At 44.0% G+C, this 19434-nt stretch overlaps 1 protein-coding gene across 1 annotated transcript; it reads left to right on the top strand.

The window, feature by feature from the left end:
• Nucleotides 1–7661: 7661 nt before the first annotated feature.
• GPR6 (G protein-coupled receptor 6) lies at nt 7662–10097 on the top strand. Its single transcript, XM_077902624.1, has 2 exons — nt 7662–7929; nt 8451–10097. The coding sequence occupies exon 2, from the start codon at nt 8471–8473 to the stop codon at nt 9557–9559; it is 1089 nt and encodes a 362-aa protein (XP_077758750.1). The 5' UTR covers nt 7662–7929; nt 8451–8470; the 3' UTR covers nt 9560–10097.
• The last annotated feature ends 9337 nt before the right edge of the window (nt 10098–19434 follow it).

Here is a 19434-nt window from a genome sequence, read left to right as displayed (position 1 = left end):
GCTCTCTACTCTCTGTCTATGGCTGGGTTCCCATGATATGTCCTGCTTCTCTGACTACTCTTCTCAACTTCCCCATCTCTCCATCAGTAAAGACTGTATTCCCCCAAAGAACTGTCTCTAGTCCTCTTTGCTTAGGTTTATCAACTCCCTTCAACTGGATTCAGATGAGTGGTGTTCAAATTCTGACTCTCTCACTTTCCAATCATGTGGTGTTACTTCACCCCTAATCCTCAGTATCTCTTCTGTAAAATGAGGATTATACTAGGATCTACCCGAAGGATACCTTGGTACAAATTCAATGAATAGTAGCCTTAGTATTATTATTATTATTATTATTATTATTAATTTATTTAGTACTTTAACTTACTTTTCCAATCTACACTCTCTACTGAGGTTTTTTTTTTTTAAGATCTTATTTATTTATTCATGAAAGACATAGAGATTGGCAGGGACACAGGCAGAGGGAGAAGCAGGCTCCCTGCGGGGATCCTGATGCTGGATCCCCAGGATCCCAGGATCATGACCTGAACCAAAGGCAGATGCTTAACCACTGAGCCACCCAGGTGCCCTTCTCTGCTGAGTTTTAGAACAACCCCTCTGTTCATCTTTACTGGGGATCTGCACCTGAATGTCCCATATTAAACTCGGTATGTTCACAATTGCATTAACCACGTTGCCTTTCTCCAATCCCACTCCAGTCCACACCTGAAATCTGGAAGTCATCCTTGATACCTTCTCTCCCTTTATCTGTCTGTCTACCTCCCCACCCACTTCCAGGCATGTCCCACAAAATACTCCAGGTAGAATTCTCGAAGCTCATTTCCTAATCACCAGAATAGTGAAATGCTAAAATGATGAAAGCTGAAAACCCTGGAGTCCTAGAGGAGGGTAGAACTAAAGATGAAAAGAGCTGGATTTCCAGACTGACTTTGTGAAAGGCTGTCTGCCGGTCAGAAAACCTGTTTTGAATTTCATGTGAGTAAGAAACAATCTTCTAGTATGTTATGTCACTAAAACCTGAAGAAATATCTTTCATAGCATCTAGATTTACTTTAAATAATATAATATCCAAAACAAGCAAAGGATCCATCAACTTTTCCAATCTCCTCCATCACTACCCCATTAGACCCCTCGAATCTCCTGTATAGATCCCTGCAACAGACTTCTCACAGGTTTGCCTCACTGTACTCTTACCCTTCTCTACTCCATTCATCATATAGTTGTTGGTAGGTAAGAGGGATCCAATCTGATTAAATCAACCACCCTTGCTTAAGAAAATATTTCACTGGTTCTCCATTACTTTCAGGATAAAGTCTAACTCCGGCCGTGGCATAGGAGACCAGTCCTGCATGAGTTGGTTCCACCTATCCAGTGTATCTTTGCTCTTGCTTTTTGGTCTGACATGTCAACCACAATTAACTACCCACAGTCCCAGTGGCCTGTGCTAGGCTTCTTTGACTTCATGCCTCTGAACTTGTAGCTCCCTCTGCCTGAAACACTTCCATGTCTTCCTAATTTAAATGACTGGTACTCGTCCTTCAAAATTCAGCTTGGGCACCATCTCTTCTGAGAGGCCTTTTCTGACTCCTCCAGCTAGGATGAGTCTTCTCCCAAGTGTCCCCATTACCGCTGTATAATCATAGAATCTTTACTTGTTTCTGAAGATGGGCACTTATTTTGGCTTCTTCATTTTCTGGCACAAGGTCTAGCATGTAGTAAGTGCTCAATAAATGTTTGTTGTGTGAATGATTAAGTAAAAGTAACTATAAAATAACTAATGCAAGACATAAAAATATTGACAACATACTCTTTATTATGAAGTGAAAATTTAAATTGTGTACTATGTATACAGTAGGCATACTAGGTACATAGAGATAAAATATGTATGTCCTAGATAATATGTATGCATGTGGTAAATTCTGAAAATAGTCATTCATTAAACATTTCTTGAGTACCTACTATGTGCCATATAGATCATACTGATGGAAAAATTAAGAACTGGTCCAATCCTCAAGAAGTTTATAATCTGGGGGGAAAAAAGAAAGCAATCCTAGCTAACTGATGGGACTATGGGTGAAAGTTTATCTTTCAAAATACCCACTAATGGGGATCCCTGGGTGGCGCAGCGGTTTGGTGCCTGCCTTTGGCCCAGGGCGCGATCCTGGAGACCCGGGATCGAATCCCACGTCGGGCTCCCGGTGCATGGAGCCTGCTTCTCCCTCTGCCTATGTCTCTGCCTCTCTCTCTCTCTCTGTGACCATCATAAATAAATAAAAATTAAAAAAAATACCCACTAATGTTTTACAATACATTTAAAAAGCAGTTTATAAGGCAGAAAAGGGTCATCTATAAACAGCTACTCAAAGTAATATTGAAGTTATGAAATTCAATCTCCATCATTTTGAATACATCTGTTCCAAGTAAAGCATCTTAGAGTTTTGGAGTCTACATACTTTTGCACACATTGAATGATATTTGTTTTGCTTTCCCATAATATTGCTGACATCTTGTACATAATGTACCCCTGATGTCCTGTGTGCCCTTGAATAATTCACTTTACCTCTCTGAACTTCAATTGCTCCACCTGCAAAGAAAATAACCCCAAAATCTATGTGATTGCTTCAAAGAATGAAATGAGATAAAGAGTATGAACTTGCCATGTGAGGTCCAAAGCACTTTGAAAATGTAGAGCGTGGTAGAAGATTTTTTTCTGTGTTACTTTTCTTTTTTTTTATTTTTTAATAATAAATTTATTTTTTATTGGTGTTCAATTTGCCAACGTACAGAATAACATTCATTTGGGGAATATAAATAATAGTGAAAGGGAATAGAAGGGAAGGGAGAAGAAATGGGTAGGAAATATCAGAAAGGGAGACAGAACATAAAGACTCCTAACTCTGGGAAACAAACTAAGGGTGGTAGAAGGGGAGGAGGGCAGGGGGTGGGGGTGAATGGGTGACGGTCGCTGAGGGGGGCACTTGACGGGATGAGCACTGGGTGTAGAAATGACAAATACCCACCATTTGCTTCAATGTGGATGGAACTGGAGGGTATTATACTGAGTGAAATAAGTCAATCGGAGAAGGACAAACATTATATGTTCTCATTCATTTGGGGAATATAAATAATTGTGTTACTTTTCAAAAATACCAGTAGGCCCAACTTTGTCATTCTCATGTCCAATAATCTAATCTAACTGAATCTGTATTGTAACATTAAACATATCTCTATAAAACCCCATGAAAGTTATTTTTGTTCTTTATGAAAAAGGATATATGTCTTTATTTTTTTAAGATTTTATTTATTTATTCACGAGAGACAAAGAGAGAGGGGCAGAAACATAGGCAGAGGGAGGAGAAGCAGACTCCTTGCAGGGAGCCTAACGTGGGACTCGATCCCAGGACCCCGGGATCACGCCCTGAGCTGAAGGCAGATGCTCAACCACTGAGTCACCCAAGCATTCCAGGACATATGTCTTTAAATGCTACTATTTTTCCTAATTTGTTTCTTATGCAAAAAAGAAAAAAATGTTGCTCACCACTGAATTGAATAAAAAATTTGTTCTGCAACTTGTGGACATGTAATGATAATAACAGTGGTCTGCTCTTTTTCTAAATTTGGTGGGAACATCAGGCTATGCTGACCTTCCAGAATAACAGCCCTTTGGAGTAAAGACTTCTCACCTGGCATGAAGCAAGACTATCCCTAATATGTTTGAACATGCTGAAGCAGTAGGTAGGTACCTGGGACATCATGACATACCTCCAGTGCCTGAAGGGGAGAGGAAAGCCTGGAGACAAGTGAGAGCAGAGAAATGAAGATATTTTGAATATCACTTGTCTGCCTCAGCATGTGTCCCCAAAAGATTACACTCCATCCAATATCCTGGATCTGGACAAACAATGTGGGCTTTTCAAAGGCCCTTTGTGATTGCTGCCTCTTTCAGCAACAATCTTTCTTAATAACAGCTTCATACATCTCGCTAAACACCTGCTCTCTTCCTGAGCCGTCAACATAAGTATCTGTGCACCATCGAATAGACTTATACTTTCCAGTAGAAAACTATACTGCTTGTCTCTAAGAACCACGTAGAGTGAGGGTGTGTCGTGGGTGGGGGGGTTCTGCAGATGTCCAGACACATGGGACAGAATTGTTAGCATGGGTCTTTCCAACCTAGTTTTATAGACAGCTTGACTGACTACAGCTCTAATTTTGTGAAACAGAATGGATTTGCAAAAATCTGGGCCAGGAGAGGGCACACCTGGGAAATGGCTGTGAACTCGGAACAAGGAAGGAGGCAGATGAACAGGTATCCCAAGAGTTACCAAAAAATAGAGGGTCCAGGACAACAAGAGTTTAGATTTCCCTGATGGGAACTATGGAGTTCATCAGAGCCAAAAGGGAAGCAAGTGTCAGTAATCATCTTGGACCATAAAGGAGGTTCTTGTGGGTGTAGAAAATAGAAGGTTTTCAGAGGAGATCTGGTTAATGCCTTACATTAGAAATTAAACTAAGTGACTGGATTGTTACTAAAATTCCTTTGTTGCAATTATTTCACACTCCAATCTGCCACTTCAGGAGTTTTGCTGCATGCTAAACTGATAAGGAAGGAGACGGTACGATCGCTTAGACAAGTGCTCTCAACCCTGTCTTTCTATCAGAGTCTTTAGAAAAGTTTATGCCCAGTTCTCACTCCATACCAAATGAATCAGAATCCTAGGGTGAGGGATTCAGGAATAAATAGTTTTTAGAAGCTTTCTATGTACTTCTAATGTGCAGCCAGTGTTGGGAATCACTGGCTTAGGCTGAAATGGGCAAGAGATACCCAGGGGAGCCAGAGAAGGAGTTGTGATTGAGAGGTTATAATTTCTGGGCATAACCTTAGACAAGGAAAGCATTCTCATGTTAGTGGTTGGATAGTGGTAGAATAAAAAGGCACCAGAGGATATGATGGGCATGTCACAGGGTTGGCAATGATGAATTTAACCTGTGACTACAATCCAGAAACCAAATTTCACATGCCCCACACATAGCCAGAACCAGACAAGCTGGTAGATGAATAATACATTTCATCAAGTATCAATGATCACAGAACAGAAATTCACTCAAGGTAGCTCAAGATTAGGAAGGTTCATAGTAGAGACACAAGTAGCAATCTCAAGGGATCCAGGGATCCGGACTCCCAGAGTCAGGAACCAGACCCTCAGCAACTAAAGTCATCCCCTTCATCTCTCAATCATTTTATCTTAATCTTTGTTCCTCTCTGCACATCTGCTTTATTCTTTCATTGCACCTGGCTCTCTCTAATTACTCATTTCACGCAAGGATCAACATGAGTGCTCCAGCCCTAACTTGTAATGATCTTTTATGTCCAGAGCTCGACACCGACTGGCCCTTTGTCACCAAGTGCCTTTAGTTCACATTTTCAAGAAGAGGAATCTGGTCACTGGTTCAGTAAAGGATGGCTGGTCTTACCTAGCCTTGGGTCAAGTGTCAATCTCCTTCCATAAGCTGGGCTGGGAGTGGAAAATGTCATATGGTTCATAGGCTGAACATTTTAGAAGACCACTGGAAGGGAGGATGTTTGGGAGGAACTGTTGGCAGAGCAGGTAATGAAGGGCATGTAATATTCATTCATAATTGGTGGCCATACCCCTTTCTTCTTTCCTCCCAAGAGATGGGTGGGCAGGGGGGCGATATAGAGAAGCTTGAAAGAATATGTTCTGGCTACTTTCAAGGTTCAGTCTAGCACCTGAGAGAGGTAACCACAGACTGGCACGACCAAAAGACAACCTACAAACCTTCAACCAGCATTTATGGACATAATTCTACATGTGCTATCTTCCTCCTAAAACCACCGAAAAGTCCACTCTTAGCAATGATGAAAGCCGCAGGATATCCAAGACACAGGATCTCTGTTCAAGTTGAATCTCACACTTTCTGCTGCTTGCAGCCTGTAAAAATGTAACACATTTAGACATTAAGAAGGATTCTCCTTCTCCTGGGCCTTTATCTGATTGTCTGGGAAATTTGTGATTAATGTGTCATTACGGTGGTTTGGCAATTCACTTGACAGTTGTAAAGCATTCTTGGCTTTTACATGAGAATCCCTTACTGAAGCTCAAAATGGCTCTTTTTAGAAACTTAGAACTTCAGTCAGTTTGAGGATTGATAAAAATGGTGATTGGAGAATTTTTAAAACTTCCCAGATGGAGAAACTGTGTATTAACTCTTTCCATGGTCCAACAGTATCTATTGCAGCAAAGAATTGAATCGTCTTTCTTTCCTCTAGAACTCTAGTTAAGTTCAGCTGCATTGAGGCAGGGTGTCCAGAAGGACGCTGGACTTGGGGACTATGTTTAGAGGGGAAAAGCCAGGGTAAAAACTCTACCTCCCACCCCAGCCTCTACACAGTCTGAGTTTTGTTTCAGTTTGGTTTTTCCTTGTAGAGCCCATGCAGCTAGAGGCAAAGTGAAGCCAGGAAAGGGAAGAAGATAAGGAGATACACAGGGAAAAGTAGGGGAAGCACCAATAACAAATGTTGTCTATTTTCACTTTTCCGAGAGCGTGTGGTCCCTGAAAACCATGGCTGTGACCTCAGTATTATGCCATCATGCCAACGCGCAGTCTAAAGCCTTAGAAGGAGTCGATTATTTCAGCTTTTGCCCAAGTACAACTACTGGAAATTCTGGCTGATTGAATAAAAAAAGAAGAAGAAGGCTACTACTTGTATTTTACTGACAAAACAAAACACCTTTAAACCAAAAGGATGATTTATCTGGGCTGAAAATAAAACTCCTGCCTACTGAAGTCTGGTGCAGCTGAGTTATCACTATTTTCATCCTGTAATTTGTTTTATAGGGTACTAATTAACAGGGCAAAGTCTGTTGCCAGGAAAGTAAATCACATTTTGCTGTTTTCTTCTTTTCTAACAAGACACAGACCTGGTATTTAATTGAAGAGCAAGTTCCAAGGGCACTATCCACACTGAAATGGGGAAACATTGGGCTAGGAAATTATGGTGAAACCTGCTGTGTAGAGTTCTAGAAAGTCAGTGGGCAGGGGAGGAAGGGACGGAGGGAGAGAGAGAGGAAATGCACAGGTTATTTCCCAAAACAGGAAAGAAAAAAAAAAAAAAAGACTGTTTTCCTCAAATGTCTCATCTTTTCTCTGTTTCCCACAAGTCTACATTTCTTCTCTGGCTGTACCCAACTGACACCCTGTGCCACAAACAACCTCTCAAAAATCTCATTTTCCCCTAGTCCGTTCATTCCTGTCCCCAACACAGTACTGTATGGTTTAATTTTTTTTAATTTTTTTTATAAATTTATTTTTTATTGGTGTTCAATTTTTTAAAGGTAGCGGGTCTGTGGTCAGGCCTCCCCGCCGAACCGTCCGCTGCTCCAGGGGCGGACTTGGCCTTGATGCTCTCGGGGCCCCGCGGGGCAGCTCACACCTGCACCGCCCCCCTCCCCAGGAGCTCCCCCTCCTCCAGGACTTCATTCCCCTCTCCCTCTCCTCCTTCCCTCGTCCCATTCCTGGACGCTCTGCATTGGAGGCGGCCGCTCCGGCTTCTCCTCCCTCCTCGGCCCCCCTGAGCCGTGCTTCGGGGGAGGAGAGACGGGGCCGCGGGGTTAGTGATGCGCGCGGGGCCCAGCGAGTGCAGCCTCGCACCCGGGAGCGGGGAGCCTGACGTCACCGCGCCCTGCCCATCCCTCTCCAGCGGGCGCGCTGCTCGCAGCCGCCTTTTCTGCCTCCGGCTGCGCCTCTCGCTCTCGGCGGCGCCCGCACAGCCACAGGCGCCCCGCGCTCTGCTCCGCGCGGGCCCCGCCGCCCCGCAGGCGGAGGCTCAGTCCGCGCGGGGAGCGCAGCCCGGCGCCCCGGCCCAGCGCCCATGGTCAGCGACTTCCAGGAGCCCTGACTCCCCAGGTGAGCAGCCCGGCTCCCGAGACCAACTTTGAGGGTGTGGACGGGGGAAGGGGTGAAGCGTGGCCATGCATGAGTCCCTCCAGCCGGAGAAACGGGGCCACGCCCGGCTGCACCCCCTTCCCAAGCCCCCCTTTCCCGGGGACCTCCGGGGCCTCAGAAACTTCGCTTTCAGCACCGCGGACAGCGACAGCGCCCGGGTCGGGAGGCCCCAGGCGGGACCCGAGCTCGGGGCGCACGGGTGCGTGCGCAACTCCAGGCACCCTCGCGGGACTGACCTGAGTGCAGGCGAGCATCTGTGCAAACACTCAGATCTGTCTGTGCGGACATTCGTGTGCATTGCACGCATACGCTCGCTCAGTCACTCAACAGGTATTTACTGACTTGAGGCCCTTCCTCGCTCTGCCTTGGGGTCCGGGGGTGGGGGGGGCGGTGGGCAATAGGAGCCGGGCACCTACGCCCCGGGAAGTGCCCGGCGGCTGGAACCCCACACCTGACGCTCGGCTCTCCTCTTCTCCACGCAGGGTGGCAGCGGCAGGCCGCGATGAACGCGAGCGCCTCCTCGCTCAACGAGTCCCAGGTGGTGGCGGTGACGGCCGAGGGGGCGGCGGCGGCGGCCACGGCGGCAGGGGCGCGGGACGGCGGCGACTGGGGGCCCCCGGCTGCGGCGGCGCTGGGGGGCGGCGGCGCGGCTAACGCGTCCCTGGAGCTGTCTTCTCAGCTGCCGGCCGGGCCGCCGGGGCTGCTGCTGTCGGCGGTGAACCCTTGGGACGTGCTCCTGTGCGTGTCGGGGACCGTGATCGCAGGCGAAAACGCGCTGGTGGTGGCGCTAATCGCGTCCACGCCGGCGCTGCGCACGCCCATGTTCGTGCTGGTGGGCAGCCTGGCCACCGCGGACCTGCTGGCGGGCTGCGGCCTCATCCTGCACTTCGTGTTCCAGTACGTGGTGCCCTCCGAGACCGTGAGCCTGCTCACCGTGGGCTTCCTCGTGGCCTCCTTCGCCGCCTCGGTCAGCAGCCTGCTGGCCATCACGGTGGACCGCTACCTGTCTCTCTACAACGCGCTCACCTACTACTCGCGCCGGACCCTGCTGGGCGTGCACCTGCTGCTCGCCGCCACCTGGACCGTGTCCCTGGGCCTCGGGCTGCTGCCCGTGCTGGGCTGGAACTGCCTGGCGGAGCGCGCCACCTGCAGCGTGGTGCGCCCGCTGACGCGCAGCCACGTGGCGCTGCTGTCCGCCGCGTTCTTCGCGGTCTTCGGCGTCATGCTGCACCTGTACGTGCGCATCTGCCAGGTGGTCTGGCGCCACGCGCACCAGATCGCGCTGCAGCAGCACTGCCTGGCGCCGCCGCACCTGGCGGCCACCAGAAAGGGGGTGGGGACCCTGGCCGTGGTGCTGGGCACGTTCGGCGCCAGCTGGCTGCCCTTCGCCATCTACTGCGTGGTGGGCAGCCGCGAGGACCCGGCAGTCTACACCTACGCCACCCTGCTGCCCGCCACCTACAACTCCATGATCAACCCTATCATCTATGCCTTCCGCAACCAGGAGATCCAGCGTGCCCTGTGGCTCCTGTTCTGTGGCTGTTTCCAGTCCAAAGTGCCCTTCCGTTCTAGGTCCCCCAGCGAGGTCTGAAGGCCCCCTCCGTCCCCTCGCCGACACCACACCCACAACCAGCCAGCCGCTCGTGAGCTGCTCGGTGCCTGCTGATGAACCCTGAGATCCCAGGGCTGCGATCCCGACTTCGGAAAGAGAGAGAGAGAGACTAAACATAAATACACCAAACTCACAAAAAAAGAGGCTCATTGGCACTTTACATATACAGTGTATACATGTGTACATATATATACAAATATTTGTATCTTCTGGAGCTGTTCAGGATGTGGGATTTCCTGTTCTGTGAGAAAACTAGCAAAGGTGTGGTTGTGCACTCAACTCGTACATCACATTTGTCAAGTGAAGACATCCCAATACTGCTTAATTATAGCACTTTATTTTTAGCTGCTGAACTGCCAAAACAGTGTTGCCATTTTCAGGGGCAGGAGAAGAAGAAGAGTAAAAAAGGTGTATTTTTGTTGTATGTGATAGAATATTTTGCTGCACATGCATCGGTAAATTACTACATATTTTGTACACAAATAAACATAATAAAAATGTAATTTTGGCCATGTGACTACTGGATTACTATTTAAGAGCTGGAAGATTAGTACGTTTACTTAAAAATTTATGATGTATCGTCTCCCTCCTATGAAATCTAAAAAAAAAATTAAAATGCATACGCATTTGCACATTGTTCATAAACTGTCACTGAAATACCTACTACAGATTTGGAATGGGGGCTGAGAGGAAGTCAGACAGTCACGTAACGATATTCATAGGACGCTAAAAGGTTATTGATGTGATCTGTGCAAATTCATCTACTCCCTGGTTTCCAGGTTTGGAAGATAAACTCCAGGGGATGCCTGAAACTATTCCTTCCTCTTCCTACATGCGCACTTATGAATTCTGAAACCACAACTTTTAGTTGTAGCTTTTCCGGTCTGGAAAGAATTTGAAATGTTTAAAATTCATATTGACTGAGCATATCTTTGCTGCCCAGTTCTTGCAGCAAAATTCACAGCCTTATAAAATAAAGACAGGATTCCAAGATACATTGTGCTCATGAGGTAAGCAAAGGTATACCCAGCAGCCCCTTCTGAGGTGCTTGTATCTTCAAAACAGAGTGTTAAGACTCCCAGGGACTAAACATTCCGATTCCACCAATAGATATGAGTCACAGTTAAATGGTTCCCCTCCTCCCCTTCTTACAGGATGATGTGAGGATAAATAAGCTAACATATATGGACATACTCTGGGCATCTACGAAGAAATCTGCCCACAAGCACATGTCTTAGGCCTTAGGGAAATACCACAAGCAAACCTTTTTCCTAGAGTCCACAAAAATTTATCGAGTGCCTACTGTTTGCTAGACACAATTCCAGGGCTGGGAATACAGAAGTGAACAAAATAGACAATAAGTTTCTGTGCTTGTAGAGCTACATTCTGGTGGTGGAGATGGCCTACAAGCAAATAAACACAAACACAGAGAGAGATTTATTATAAAGATTTGGCTCATGGGATGCCTAGGTGGCTCAGCGGTTAAGCATCTGCCTTCGGCTTAGGGTGTGATACTGGAGTCCTGGGGTCAAGTCCTATATTGGGCTCCCTACATGGAGCCTGCCTCTCCCTCTGCCTGTGTCTCTGCCTCTGTGTGTGTGTGTGTGTGTGTGTATGTGTGTGTGATGAAAAAATAAAATCTTAAAAAAAAAAAAAAAGAGTTGGCTCATGCAGTTTTGGAGATTGAGAAGTCCCAATATCTGTAGTCAGAAAGCTGATGATGGTATTGTTCCAGTCTGTCTCCAAAGGCCTGAGAACCAGGAGAGCCCATAGGCTCAAGACCCAAGAAGAATTGATGTTTTAGTTTGAGACCAAATGCAGGAAAAGACCAGTGTCCCAGCTCAAGATACTCAGGCAAGAGTAATTCCCTTTTATGTAGCCCTTTTATTCTTTTCTGGCCTTCAATCGATTGGATGAGGACCACCTACATTAAGGAAGGCAATCTGCTTATTCATTCTACCATTAAATGTTAATTTCATCCAGAAACAACTAAGAAATAAGACTTGACCAAATGGCTATGCATTGTGTGGTTTAGTCAAGTTGACATAAAATTAACCATTATGCCAAGAGAGCACAAAGATCCAAAATAAAGGAAAAGTGTTTAAGGATGAAGTACTCAACTGTTCAAATGCTGCTGAAAAGATAAGTAAAATGAGAATTAAAATCAATGGCGATAGATATTTTTTAATGTCCATATCATTGGCGAACTTGACAAAAGAAACTTCAGGAGAGTGCAGGGGAAAAAACAGCTTGACTATAGAAGATATAAGAGAATGTACATGAGCAACCTAGTCCCCAACATCTTGCAACAGAGGTATGACCTTTTTAACACTATGAAATATATCATGTTTTATAGACAAATGGTTTTATAGTGTCTGTAAATTTAGAGCCAGGAAGCTCAGCATTATTGCTCATTCATCAAATTAACATTTTCTAAAGAACTAACCTTCATAGACTATTCAGCATCATGAGACACTTTCAGGCTCTATTAGTATCCAGAATGCGTTCAAGCAGACTGAAATAACAAAAGCTCTGGTTGTAAACATTTCCAAATATATGGTAGAGAAAACAATATAATTTCAGAGATGGAACAAAGAAGTCAATATTATTATACATTTTATAATTATAGACAAAAATTCCTTGCAATCAGTGAATTAAGAAAGTTCCACACTAGGATAATAAGACAGGGACCGTGGAACTGACTTCAATCCATTTGGTATTAATATTCAACTTCAGCCCTAGCCCTAATCAAAATGTTTGAGAGAGCCAAGAACAAGAAGATACTAAACAATCAGGTTGTTAATATCCTGGCTTACGCAGTTGGCCAAGCTGTGTACTGTCAATAGGCTTCATATTAACCAACTTGATTATGTGGGGATATAAAATTGTGAATAGGTCTTGAAACACTTCTATGGAGGAATGTCACATATTCATCTGACTTATCAAATATTAAGAATCTACTATTTCAAGGCCCTATGCCAGTTCCCAGAAGCATAGTCTTTAAGAAAGGCAAGATTCTAAAAAAAGAAAAAAAAAAAAAAGAAAAGAAAAGAAAAGAAAAAAGAAAGGCAAGATTCACTTAAACATCCAATTGCTTACCCACTTTGCTAAGTAATGAGTGTCAAAAACTTCATACATTTGGGACACCTGGGTGGCTCAGCAGTTGAGCGTTTGCCTTTGGCTCAGGTTGTGATCCTGGGGTCCTGGGATCGAGTTCCACTGCCTATGTCTCTGCCTCTCTCCTGTGTCTCACTGAATAAATAAATAAAATCTCTGCCTCTCTCTCTGTGTCTCACTGAATAAATAAAATCTTAAAAATAAAAATAAAATAAAACAAATAAAATAGGGCCAATAATTAAATAATAATAATATTAATAATAATAATTAATCTTTAGCCAAGAACCTGTTCTTATTCCCTTCTTTACTATCTAGGTTAATGGCAATGTTGTCTCTCCAGCTGTTGAGGCCAGAAGTCTTAGAATCATACTCACCCTTCTCTTTCTCTCATACCGCCTATTCAATGTATCAGCAAAGCCTGCTGTCTTTACTTTTAAAATATACTTTACTTTCAAAATGGCTAGGATCCACCCATTTCTCACCACTTCCACCACTATCATCTCTTGCCTGAATTATTGTAGAAGCCTTCCTCTGGTCTCCTGGTTTCCATTCTAGTGCCCTTTATTCTACTGTCTACACTGTGGCTCATCCCCACAAACAGGTGCTCCCTTGACTACCCTTCAGATTTAGGCATGAGACTACCAGCAGTCTGTCTCAAAGGGACAAACTTGGAGAAAGAAGTATTGAGGCCTGGAAATAGGCCTTGAGTAAGAATTTCTTGAGGAAAGAATTTGGGGGTCCTGGATACCTGGTGCCTGGTCTAGAAGTGAGGACATAGACTTTTCACCCCAAGAGAAGGAGCACAGCTGGAAGAGTCCTAGAACACGCATGAAGGGCCCTGCATGGCCCAGGATATCAGTTTTCTATTGCTGCTATTAACAAATGAACACAAACTTGGTAGCTTAAAACAATACACAGTTATAGGAACCTGGGTGGCTTAGTTGGTTAAGCATCTGCCTTGAGCTCCGGTCATGATCTCAGGGTTCTGGAACCACCCTCATCACACTCTGTGCACAGTGGGGAATCTGCTTCTCCCTCTACCTCTCCCCCTGCCCCACCCCCCGCTCTTGCTCTATCTCTTTCTCTCTCAAATGAACAAATAAAGTATTTAAAAATACACATTTTTATTCTTTTATTGTTATGGAGATCAGAAGTCTGAAATAAATTTCATTGGGCTGAAATCAAGGTATCAGCAGAGCTGAACTTCCTCTGGAGGTTCTAGGGGGAAAATCTGTTTCCTTACCTTTTCCATCTTTTACAACGGCATTCCTTAGCTGGTGGCCCCTTTCTCCTTTCTCCATATTCAGTGTATATTTTTCCTAAATAGTCATGTTGCCATCTTCTGTAGTCAAACTTCTCCCTTATAAGGAAACTTATGATTACATTTAGGGCCTGCCCAGGTAATCCAAGATAACCTCCCCATCTCAAAATCCTTAACTTAATTACATCTGCAAAGTCTCCCTTGTCATCTAAGGCAACAGTTACAGCTCTGAGAGCAGCACTGATTTAAAAAGGTACAATAATAAAAGTAAATACAGAGTGATAAGGATCCCATACGAAGGTTAGAGAAATTGTATGGAAGACTCCACTAGGATGGCAATACTGAACCAAGTCCAGAAGAGCAAAAGAAATTTGCAAGGCAAAGGACATTAAAGAAGGGCTTTTCAGACCAAGGGGACAATGTGAAGCACAAAAGTGAGGCCCATTTAGAGAAATGTAGGCCATTCAGTATGGCTGGAGTATATAAGATTAAGAGCTTAGAGAGAAAGTAGCAGGAGGTAAGTCTGGAGAGGAAGGCAGGAGCAAGATCACAAAGAGAAGCATTGGAAATGGATTGCAGGTGGGAAAGACTAGAAGCCAAAAGACCACTTTGGAGTCTGGTTGCAGCAACCCCGGTGAACAGTGAGCCTCAGCTAAGAAGGGCAAAAAGGGTAGGGGGAAAGGAGATGAGCTTGAGAGATCTCAAAGAAGTTAAGTGTGTCCAACTAAGTGAATGATTGTGGGATCAAGGAAAAGTTTAGGAGTCAAGGATATTCAACTGAGTGGATTCACTGAGATGGGAACATATGGGGAGAGGCAGATTTGAGGAAGACGATGGTGAATCAAGTTTCTACATATTACATTTCAGGATCTGTGGGATAGTCACAGGAAGCTAGTGACTTTGAACCTCACAAAGATGGTGGGGCTGGAGACATCATTTTGGTAATTACCAATCTTAAATTGAGGTAGAAGTAAAGCCATGGGAAGCAATGAGGAGAGGCTAAGGTCATGCTCTGGGCACAATAATATATGGAAGTACAATGCACGAAAGCAAAAGAAAACAGGAGACGAAGGAGGAGCATCCAGGGGAGACCCTTGGAAAGCCAAGAGGAAAAATGTTTTAAGAAGGTAGTAACCAAGGATGCCTGAGTGGCTCAGTGGTTGAGCATCTGCCTTTGGCTCAAGGTGTGATCCCCCAGGTCCTAGGATCAAGTCCTGCATCGGGCTCCCCACAGGGAGCCTGCTTCTCCCTCTGCCTGTGTCTCTGCCTCTCACTCTGTGTCTCTTATGAATAAATAAATAAAATCTTAAAAGTAAAAAAAGAAGGTAGTGACCAAATAACATAAAGTCTGCCCAGAAGTTAAGTAAGAGAGGATTTAGAACATGTTAGATTTAGGGACATGTTGGTCATGGGAGCCTATGGGAGAGCAGCTTCGTGGAGAGCAGGATGAAAGCTAGATTGCAGTGACCTGAGGAGGAAATGGAAATTTCTCTATTTTTACCCGATAAATTTAACTTGGAATGAAAGAAGAGAGACACGGTAGTATCTAGAGGACAAAAAGGTGTCACAAGATCGCCTTTGTTTTGTTTCTTAAAGATAGGCAAAAATTGAATATATTATTAGAGTGAGAGGCGAGTACCATAGAATTTAAAAAAGCAGATTACAGCAGAGAGGAGAAAGATCGCTGACAGGGTGAGTCTTCAGAGAAGAATGGGGTCCATGGCAGGGTGTCACAGGGAGAGAGGGGCTTAGTCAGGAGGAGGTGGAGACACAGCTCTGCTACTCTGACAGGAGGCAAGGTGGGAATGATTGGTACTAATAGAGCTAAGTTTGTAAGTGGTGGGAGGAAGTGCACAGAGTTCCTACCTGACAACCTCAATTTATCTGAAGGAGGAGTGCCAGTTAAGACACTATTGCAAGAAGTATCAAGAACCTGAGTTAACAACATTGGGAACAAAGCTGTGAACTTGAGATAGCATGATCATTTAATCAAAATTAAAGGTCAGACCATACCATATGGATGGTGAGAATGTAAAGGGGTACAGTACTTTGGGAAATACTACAGTAGTTTCTTAAAAAGCTAAACCTATACCAACCATACAACACAGCCACTCCACCCTTAAGTGTTTTCCAAGAGAAATAAAGCATATGTCCATATAAAAACTTGCACATTTGTGTTAACAGCAGTTTTACCTGTAATAGCCAAAACTGGGAAGAGCTCAAATGTCTTTCAAAAGATAAATGAGTAAACAAGTTGTGGTATAATCATACAATGGTATAACCAGGAATTAAAAGAAAAGTACTATTATTACATGCAACAACATGTCAGAATCCAAACAATATGAGCTGAGCAAAAGAAGATAGACCAAAAAAAGTATATATTGATTGCAAATTCCATTTATATAAAATTCTTGAAAATGTATAGTGACAGAAAGCAGGTCTGGTTTGGGATTGGGGGAGTAGAGATAAGAGAGACAGACAAGGATCACAGTGGGGCACAAGGAAACTTCTTGAAGTGATGGATAAGTTCATTATCCAAATTGTGATGATGTTTTCCTGGGTGTACACATATGTCAGAGCTCATCAAATTGTGTACTTTAAATATGTACAGCTCACCAAATGTCAGTTACAACCTCAATAAAGTTGTAATAAAAAAAAGTTCAGAGAAAGAATTACAGTAAAATAACAGCTAATTAAAAATAGTACTATATGAAAATAAAGTGCAAAGTTTCAATATGACATGGTGTATTAGTCAGAATAGGCTATGTTATGCAATAGTAATAAAACAGCCCCAAATCATAGTGACTTAACACACAGAAAAATTCTCACTTGTACAATGTTAACTGCACTACCTGGATGACTTCCCAAGGCAGCTGTTCCCTGTACAGCAAGAGAACCATTCCTCTTCTGGCTGTATTCCTGCAACATGAGGCCTTCTCCACATTCACTGGGACAAGTGAAGGGAACACCGGAAAGTATCACGCCAGCAATGAAATGCTTTGGTGCATAAATTACACTTCTACTCACAACCCACTGGGCAGAGCAAGTCAGGTAGGGCCACCTAATTACAAGGGTGTAGGGAAATGTAACACTGTTGAGTGCTCAGAAAGAAAGGCCAATCAGAAATGGACAAATGCAAGAATATTTTACCATTCATGGCTTCGAGAACAAATACATTATGTTTGCCATTCCAAACTGACCACCAAGTTGCAGACAGAGAAGAGATTCTCAAGAATGAAACCCAAATTTTCAAATATTATTTAAGACAGAAATTTGTGGTCCTTTAATAAAATTTATATATGAGGGCTGTTTAGTGCAGTTAGCAGAACACAGTGTGAAAACAGTCAAGACTTGAGGTGAGCATCAAGGAAGTGCTGTGCCAGAGAGGAGACTGATGTTCTAACTCAATTGGACTTTGCCCCTGGTTACACAGGAGGAGAGAATTATGAAGGTTTAGCACAAATCCTTCTCGGAAAACAGAAACAATCCTAAACTCATGCTGTTGGAATTTTGTGGATATGCAAATTGAGGGTAAGAGTGCATTTAATGATAGTGGTCAGAGGATCCAGAAATATCTGAATTTCACCCACAACTTTATTAAGCACCTCAGGGAAATAGTGCGGGACAATATGAAGTCAAAATCAATAGCTTTTGGAGGAAAGGAGGGAGAAAGTTGGCTGTGACTGTGAGCTCTGGCTTTGGCATACCCCCTAAATGTAGAGCATCCTGGGAGGCTGGGTTGTGTCATACAAACTGTCCTTTGTCCTGAAGCCAGGCAGGCCTAAAGAGGCTCCTCCTAAAGATTGACTTGCTTTGCCCAATTTAAGCCCTCAATACTCAAATTCCAGGTCTCAAATTTTGACATTAATGGTTACAAAGCAAAACAAACCAACATCAAACTTGCAGCCCCAAGGAGAGGAGAATCAGAATGAGAGAGAGGGAGAGAGAGAGAAAGGCCAATCTCTAGGTAGCCTGGACCTGGTTGCCTGGGAGGAGAGGCAAAAGGAACTGGCCAAGCCTCCAGACAAGGAGCACCACTGTCTCTACTACTCCAGCCAGAAGGAAGAAAATATGCAGTCGGCCATTTACTAGATGGACCAGTTGGAGTAGCACACCTGCCATTTAAGGGTGGGAATGGGAAAGAAAATGGGAAGCGGAGAACTGTCTCTTACAATGCAGTCTCCTGACTTCTAACTAGCTGTGAGACCTTAGGCAAATGCTCTCCTGTACAGTGGGTAGTGATAATAATAACTGCCTTCCAGGGTCGTTGTAAGGATTAAATGAGTTAATATATAAAGGTTGAATAGTGCCTGGCACATGGGAGCATTATAAATGCCTTGGCTGCTGTTGTTATGACCGTTCGTGAGGTTGTTATTAAGCAGACTTTATGAATGCTGAATTTCACATAGTTTAGATTTTATAGCCTTAAGTGCATTTTTTCTCGTTTCCCTCTTTCATATTTTTCTATGCTGTTTTCAGTAATCTATATATCTCAAAACTTGTCATTTCAATATCTTTAGCTGCTGCTCTGAAAATAATATGAATACCACATACAATATTTATATAACATTTTTGACACATAGTTAAGATTTATCTCCAAAACAGCAATCCAAATCAATATTACGCCCATCTTTTTCCAGTGAACTGAAATTAAGATCTGAATATTTGTTTTAAAATACTGATCTTTAGGGGCGCCTGGGTGGCACAGCCGATTGAGCGTCCGACTCTTGGTTTCAGCTCAGCTTGTGATCCCAGGGTCGTGGGATTGAGCTCCACCCTCAGTGCCAAGTCAGCTTGGGATTTTCTCTCTTCCCTCTTCCCTCACACTTGCGCTGTCTCTCTATTTCTCTCTCTCTCTAAAATACATAAATAAATGTCTAAAAATACATGTATAGTACATACTTACATAAAATATTGATCTCTCATTGTCAAATAGAACCTTGATACTTAGGGATATTTGAACAGAATAACAATGACACTGATAATGTCATCTCACCTTCCCTCAAACCAGATTCTTTGTACAGAAAAACAAGGAACTAACCAGCAAATATACACAGTCTCTCTGTCTCTCTGTCTTTGTCTCTCTCTCTAACACACACCCACACATACCACATACACTATGTAATATACCTGCGAGTCCCTGGGATTCCCAGGGGTCACTCTCTAGGAGGATATACTACACAACCAGTAGTAGTTTGTGTTCAAGGACGTTCTACAGAACTGGATTATTTTCTAGAGAATTGCCATGAGAAAGAAATTTGTTGAGATCAACTCCAGAAGTGTAGACAACCAGCAGATCAACCAGGCAGATCAACCAGGCAGAGTGACGGCGAAATGAACACATTTCAATGTAGCCATGCAAGTGGCAACAGTGGGGAGAAGGACCTATCGTCACTAGGGGGAAAGGGTCTACGTATTATAAGCCATTGGGGTGTGCAATTGATAGCTGTGTGCTGGACGCCTCCCTGTGTGTTGG

The sequence above is a fragment of the Canis aureus genome, chromosome 7, assembly GCF_053574225.1.
Source record: "Canis aureus isolate CA01 chromosome 7, VMU_Caureus_v.1.0, whole genome shotgun sequence".
Lineage (NCBI taxonomy): Eukaryota > Metazoa > Chordata > Mammalia > Carnivora > Canidae > Canis > Canis aureus.
Note: the sequence above shows the minus strand (reverse complement) of the source record. Positions and strands in the feature narration are given on the sequence as shown.

Bases quoted from the DNA above. Each gene is read 5' to 3' on its own strand.
- GPR6 (XM_077902624.1), top strand. From the start codon at position 8,471: ATGAACGCGAGCGCCTCCTCGCTCAACGAGTCCCAGGTGGTGGCGGTG.